This window comes from Mustela lutreola, chromosome 9 (assembly GCF_030435805.1).
Source record: "Mustela lutreola isolate mMusLut2 chromosome 9, mMusLut2.pri, whole genome shotgun sequence".
NCBI classification, from domain to species: Eukaryota; Metazoa; Chordata; class Mammalia; order Carnivora; family Mustelidae; genus Mustela; species Mustela lutreola.
Genome location: NC_081298.1, coordinates 124,357,885 through 124,365,332, shown reverse-complemented (window position 1 = coordinate 124,365,332; position 7,448 = coordinate 124,357,885). Strand labels below are relative to the sequence as shown.

The window sequence follows — 7,448 nt, the reverse complement described above, 5'->3', positions numbered from 1 at the left end:
AGTCTTCCTCAGAAGAGACATCACAGTCTCTCTAAGGGGAGCCACTGAAGCCTTCCTCAGAGGAGATATCAGAGTCCAAAATCTTCCCAAATCACCAAAATCTTCCACAGAAGAGCCATCACAGTCTGAGAGTAGCCACTAAAGTCCTTCTCTAAAGAGTCATCAGAGTCCCTCTGAGAGGAGCAATCAAAATCTTCCTCAGATAGATATCACAGTCCCTATAAGAGGAGCCACTGAAGCCTTCTTCAGAGGAGACATCACCATCCCTCTAAGAGGAGCCAACGAAGCCTTCTGCAGAAGACACACCACAGTCCCTCTAAGGGGAACCACCGAAGCTGCCTTCAGAAGAGCCATCACAGTACTTCTGAGAGGAGCCATCGAAGACTTCCTCGTAAGAGACATCACAGTCACTCTAAGGGGAGCCACCGAAGCCTTCTTCAGAATAGACTTCACAGTCCCTCTGAGAAGAGCTACTGAAGTCTTTTCAGAAGAGCCATCACAATCCCTCTGAGAGGAGCCATCGAAGTCTTCCTCAGAAGAGACATCACAGTCCTTCTAAGAGGAGCCACCGAAGCCGCCTTCAGAAGAGACATCACAGTCCCTCTGAGAGGAGCCAACCAAGCCTTCCTCAGAAGAGCCATCACATTCCTTCTGAGAGAAGCCACTGAAGTTTTCCTGGATGAGACATCACAGTCTCTGAAGGGGAAACAACGAAGTCTTCCTCAGAAGAGCTATCACAGTCCCTCTGAGAGGACCCATCAAAGTCTTCCATGGAAGAGACATCACAGTCCCTCTAAGAGGAGCCACCGAAGCCTTCTTCAGAAGAGCCACCACAGTCCCTCTGAGAGGAGCCATCGAAGTCCTTCTCAGAGGAGCCATCACAGTCCCTCTGAAAGGAGCCATCAGAGTCCCTGTTAGAGGAGATGTTGTAGTCCCTCTGAAAGGAGATTTCGCAGTCCCTCTAAGAGGAGTTGTTGCAATCCCCTTGAGAGGAGCAGTTGCAGTCTCTTTCAGAAAACTCATCATAGTCCTTTAGAGGTGAGAGGACATAGTCCTTTTGAGAGAAGACAGCACAGGCCCTCTGAGAGTAGCCATCGATGTCTTCCTCGGATGAGACATCACAGTCCCTCTAAGGGGAACCACTGAAGCCTTCCTCAGAAGAGACATCATAGTCCCTCTGAGAGGATCCCCAGTGTCTTCCTCAGAAGTGCCATAACAGTCTCTCTGAGATTAGCGATCGAAGTCCTTCTCTAAAGCGCCATCACAGTCCCTCTGAGAGGAGCCATCGAAGTCCTTCTCAGAGGAGCCATCACAGTCCCTCTGAATGGAGTCATCAGAGTCCCTGTGAGAGGAGATGTCACAGTCCCTCTGAGAGGAGATGTCGCTGTCCCTCTAAGAGGAGATGTCGCAATTCCCTTGCGAGGAACAGTGGCGGTCTCTTTTAGAAAACTCATCACATTCCCTTAAAGGCGAGCGGTCGCAGTTCCTCAGAGAGAACTCACTGTACTCTCTCTGAAAGAAGTGGACGCAGTCGTTCTGAGAGAAACAGACACAGTCATTCTGAGCAGAGCCAATAGAGCCACCTTGAAAGGGAAAGTACAGTTGGTGTGACAAAACACATCTCAGTCCCTCTGCGAGAACCCATCAGAGTATCGTTAAGGAGAGACTAAAAAACACTCTCCCTAGGGGAGAGGGTCAGACATGGTCTGTCTGAAGATTGCAAGGGCTCCTCCAACACATCTCCTAGGGACCACACACAAAATACTCCAAAACAGGCCAAGTTTATTTTTTTTTTAATGATTTTTTTTTTAAAGATTTTATTTATTTATTTGTCAGAGAGAGAGAGGGAGAGAGAGCGAGTACAGGCGGACAGAATGGTAGGCAGAGGGAGAAGCAGGCTCCCTGCTGAGCAAGGAGCCCGATGCGGGACTCGATCCCAGGACGCTGGGATCATGACCTGAGCCGAAGGCAGCTGCTTAACCAACTGAGCCACCCAGGCGTCCCCAAAACAGGCCAAGTTTAGAGGCCTGAAGCTAACAGATGAGAAGAGATTCATCCCCATTATTCACTGACTGGCTCAAGCCTTCAACCACCTGCCTCTTTTCTGGCTTCTTTCCTGCTCAGCCACTGCCTCGGATACCTGCACCCTCAGCAATCCAAGAGCCTCTATGCCGCTCTACCTGGGGGGAGGGAGGGCGGGAATGGGTCTGTAATTTCTCTAAGATAAATAAAGGGGCGATATTTGATCTCCACCTAGAAAGACCACTGTCGTGCTGGAGGGGGGAACGGAGGGTGAAGGGATATTGGGTGTCGCGCAAAGGGATGGAACGCGAGGAAAGGGCCCTGAAGCCCTGTTTGGGGCTCCAAACCCCACCTACAGCTTCCCAGGGAGGGGTCTCAGCGGAGGGAGTCGTGTCACGTGACTCACTCCTGCCGCATCCCCCTTGGAAGCGGCCAGGCGGAAGTAGTCCTTCAGACCTGGGATCCGCGGCGCTGACTCCACATCCGGGAGTGGAGAGGAGAGCGGAAGTGGCGTTGGTCTGGCCGGAGCCCTTGGGTGGATTTGTTAGGCGTGGAGAGGGAGTGATGTCTTCCAGACTCGGTGCAGTGCCCGCCGTGAGTTTCTCGGTTTGGCCGTTATGCCTTAGGGGTAGCGCTGTGGAGCCCGCAACACGCGCGCGGCCCCTCGCTTTTGTCCCGTGCTCGGAGTTGGTTTTATCAGAGCCCATCGTAGGCCCCACCCTTCTAGGTCGGATCTGTCTCCCTTTTTTCCCCCCACTTAACGCTGACTGTTGCCCACCTCCTTGGACTCAGTTTCTCGCCCGTTAATTTCTGTTCCTTTTATATCTCCAGTACCTCCCATATCCGTATCCTGTCTTTTCGCATCCCTTTAGAACCTTTATCTGGGACAGGGCTTTGGGAATGGTGAAGGCTATGGTGAAGACTATGGTGGTGTCAGCTGCCTTAACTCTGTAGGAAGACAGGGCGACACACTTTTCTTAAAAAGTCTTGCCTTTTTTCCGTTGGAGGTAGTTTCGGGGGGAGAGCTACATTTCTTCTGGGCACAGGGGGATTCGTCTTTTTGTGGTCAGGATTCAGAGGTCCCTAGCATTCACTCATGTGCTTGCGATTTGCTAGACACCGGAACCCACATCCTTTAAGCAGCAGAGGAGCACGAAGATCGTGGGAGCTAAGAAGTAAGTGAGGTTTTCTGGGATCCATTTATAATTGTGTCGCCAGTGCTGGCCAGTAGAACTTGCTGTGATGATGAGAAAATGTTCTGTATCCACACTGTTCAGGACCGTAGCCACGTATGGCTTTTGAGCACTTGAAATGTGGCCAGTGTGATTGAGGAACTGAATTTTCAATTGTATTTAATCTTAAATTTAAATAGCCACCTGTAGCTAGTGCCTACCTGATTGGACAGTGCAGGTCTAAACCTAATGTAGGGGGGGAAGAACCTAGCTTGAAAAGTATGAATTATATTAAAAATGGAACGAATTGACAGTGAAGCCCTGCATGTCTTCAGACATCAAGTATATACTCATGAATACATTGATGAACATGGAAAGGACTGGTAAAAATGGCTCTAAGAAATCCTTTTATTTTCAGACTATTTGGCTTTAAGGCGGGTTTATTATTTCGTAGACTGAACGTGCTAACTTTTCCCATATTTTATTGGTTGGTACAAAAGAGATTCTTATTAACTAGGTATTCATTGGAAGGAATTAATTCCTTCAGATAGCATTTGCTGAATATCTCATGGACTATAACACATATATCTGTTAGATATACAAACAAGAAAAACAGAATAGTTTAAAAGGGGAGATAGGCAAGTACATCAACATGATAAGGTGTAAGTAAATATTTTAAAACAGGAATTTAATATAACACTTGGGGAAAGGGGAGTGATAGTTTAGAAGGGAAGAGTTACCTGAGCAAGTCACTCCTAAACAGACTTGAAAGTCCAGGAATAATCCAGTTAGCCAGAAGGAAAAGGTTTTTTTTGTTTTGTTTTGTTTTGTTTTCATAGAGAACAGAATGTGAACAGATAAAAGCTTTTAATGGAATAGAAAGTGTTAACTTTTAAAAAGTATAAAGATTAACAGGTCCTTGTCTATTATTCTGACTCAGAATCACTGGAGTTAGGGCATAGGAATCCTTTGTAAGAGATTGAGAACCATTGGTGAGAAGTGAGACTAAAAGAGGCTAGAGGATGAAACCCTGGAGAACATCAGCATTTAAAGATTGGGTATAATGAACGGAGGCTGTAAAGGAAACTGAGATGAACTGAAATAATTTTCTAATGAAGTCTAAGTAGTTGCACCTGGAGAATGAACTAGGGTCTCTGAAAATTCTTGGTAGATCAGAAAGGAGTTGACAGTTGGTTAAACTTTTCACTCTTGTGGTTAGAAGCTGAGACCCAAAGGTGTGCTGCACACAAGAAATTATGAAGTCACTACAATTATGATTATATTCTTTAAACCAAAGTCTTTCTCTTGCCATATTTATGGGAAGGGAAGTTTGAAATTAATCTGGGTTTTTAGAAGCAATCAAGTACTGTCATATGACAAGTGTTGTAAAATACTAGATAAATTGTTTTTATTGAGTCCTTTGGAAATAAGAGAGACCTATAGGGAGGGATTCCCTATCACATTGATTTAATTTCTAAGATGTTAATCATACTGATTATATGAACTATTGATATTTATTTATTTACTTATTACTGTGCTTGTACTTATTCATGAGAGGGGGTATGGGAGTATCTGAGTCCTGCACTGACAGTAAAGAAATTCCTATGAGGACAGTTTATCAGGGGGAGTCACATGGGACTTGACTCTTAATGGCTTCTTGATACTTGATATTTTTTTTTTTTTTTTTTTTTTTAAAGATTTTATTTATTTATTTGACAGAGAGAAATCACAAGTAGATGGAGAGGCAGGCAGAGAGAGAGAGAGGGAAGCAGGCTCTCCGCCGAGCAGAGAGCCCGATGCGGGACTCGATCCCAGGACTCTGAGATCATGACCTGAGCCGAAGGCAGCGGCTTAACCCACTGAGCCACCCAGGCGCCCTTGATACTTGATATTAAGTGTTCCTAGTAGAGATTGTTCCCATTGTTTTGGATGGTGGGTTTTGGCCCTAGAGACCTGCCAATTCCTATTAAAAATTTTTAAATATTTTTTGAGGTATTATTGAAGTACAGTAAACTTCACATTTATAGTATACATACTTAAAGTGTACAGTATGATCAGCTTTGGTATATGTAAATAACCAAAACAGTGTCCCCACAATCAAGATACCATTTCCATCCCTCTGAAAAAATTTTTTGGGTTCCTTTGCAATCCATTCCCTCCTCTACTCCTGTTCCCAGACACCACTGACCTTTTTCCTTTCACCATATAGTGGTCTGCATGTTCTAGGATTTTATATAAATGAAATCATATAATATGTTCTCTTTTTGCATGATTTTTTTTCACTCAATGATTTTTGCATGATTTTTTTTCACTCAAAATCATTATTTCTGAACAGAATTTGATTATAGATATATCATGATTAGTTTAGCCATCTATTTTGATGGATAGTTGGGTTATTTTCATTTTGAGGTTATTAAAATAAAGCTGCTATGAACTTCCACGTTCAAGTCTCTATGTGGAAAAATGTTTTGCTTCTTTTTTCTCTTGATAAATACCTAAGATGGTATTTATTTACTAAGATTTACCATCTTAGGTTGATTGGGTCTTATGTCAGGAGTATGTTTACCTTTTTAACAAATTGCCTATTTCCCAAATTGGTGGCATTATTTTCTATTCTACCACCAGTGTATGGGAATAAGTCTTCAATTTTAGCCGATTTTAGGGGTGTATAGGGGTGTTTCATTGTGATTTTAATTTGCATTTTCCTAATAAATAATGATGTAGAACATCTGTTCATGTGCTTATTGGCCATTCATACATCATCATCTGGAAAGTGCCTGTTCATATCTTTTGCCCATTTAAAAAAATTTGAGTTGTTTGTCTTACTATGGAATTGTAGTATTTTTAAAAATCATATTCTGAATACAATTCCTTTGTCTGATAGATATGTCTTAAATACTTTCTTCCAATCTCTGATTTGCATCAATATCTTGATGGCGTGTTTGAAGTCCAACAGTTTTATTTATTTTTATTTCTTTAAAGATTTATTTATTTAGTTTAGAGAGGGGGGAATGGCAGGGGGAGTGAGAGTATCTTGAGGCAGACTCCCTGCTGAGTGTGGAGCTGGACTTGGGGCTTTATCCCATGACTCTGACATCATGACCTGAGCTGAAGCCACTCAACTGACTGAGCCACTTGGGTGCCTTGAAGATCAACAATTTAAAATGTATCATTAAAAATGATTAAAGGGACGCCTGGGTGGCTCAGTGGGTTAAAGCCTCTGCCTTCGGCTCAGGTCATGATCCCAGGGTCCTGGGATCGAGCCCCCCCCCCCCCCCCCCCGCCTCTCTGCCTACTTGTGATCTGTCTGTCAAATAAATAAACAAAATCTTGAAAAAAAATTTTTTGGTTATCTTTTGTTAGATATATTCTTAGGTGTTTTTTAAAATATTATTGTAAATGACAGTTTTTTTAAGTTCATTGCTAATTGCTTGTTGCTATTATCTCAGTCTAGCCTCATGGTTGTCAATTTTGTTGGTCTTTTCAAAGAATCAGATTTTCTCTGTTTTCTGTTCTAATGCATGAGTTTCTCCTCTCCATTATATTTTTCCTTCTATTTACTTTGTGTTTACTTTGCCCTTTTTAAGATATCTTGAGATGAAATCTTATGGTTGATTATAGATCTAATTTTCTTTTTTCTTTTTTTTTTTTTTAAGATTTTATTTATTTATTTGACAAACAGAGATCACAAATAGGCAGAGGGGCAGGCAGAGAGAGAGAGAGAGGAGGAAACACGCTCCCTGCTAAGCAGAGAGCCCAATGCGGGGCTCGATCCCAGGACTCCGGTATCATGACCCGAGCCGAAGGCAGAGGCTTTAACCCACTGAGGCACCCAGGCGCCCCTAGATCTAATTTTCTAATAGCAGTATTTAGAGCTGTGAGTTTCCTTCTAGGTACCGCTTTGGTTGCAATCCACAAATTTTGATGTGTGTATTTCTGTTGTTATTCACTTCAGGATATTTTGTAATTTCTCTTGTGATTTCTTTTTGACCCATGAATTATTTTCAAGTAGATTGTTTAATTTCATGTAGATTGTTTAATTTTAATATTTATTTTTTTAATTTTAGTTCTCCTGTTGTTCTTGATTTCTAATTTAATTCTGATGTGGTCAATGAATACATGTATGATTTTTATCTTTTTAAGATTCAAGTTTATGGCCCAGAATATACTGTCTTGTTGAATGCACAGCGTTTACTTGAAAAAACTGTATCCTGTAGTTGTTGGATGTAGTTCTATAAAGTGAGTCTAGAGTAG

General features: G+C 42.6%; 1 protein-coding gene across 4 annotated transcripts in view; it reads left to right on the top strand.

The window, feature by feature from the left end:
* The first annotated feature begins 2,466 nt into the window (after positions 1 to 2,466).
* ZNF512 (zinc finger protein 512) overlaps positions 2,467 to 7,448 on the top strand; it is a 28,614-nt gene continuing 23,632 nt past the window's right edge. For 3 of the 4 annotated variants that reach the window (XM_059188750.1, XM_059188751.1, XM_059188749.1), the window contains exons 1-2: positions 2,467 to 2,616; positions 3,139 to 3,197. In XM_059188750.1, coding sequence (XP_059044733.1) covers positions 2,587 to 2,616; positions 3,139 to 3,197 — 89 coding nt within the window. In that variant the 5' untranslated portion in view covers positions 2,467 to 2,586. The remainder of the gene's footprint in view (positions 2,617 to 3,138; positions 3,198 to 7,448) is intronic. The other variant, XM_059188752.1, reaches the window with a different exon arrangement.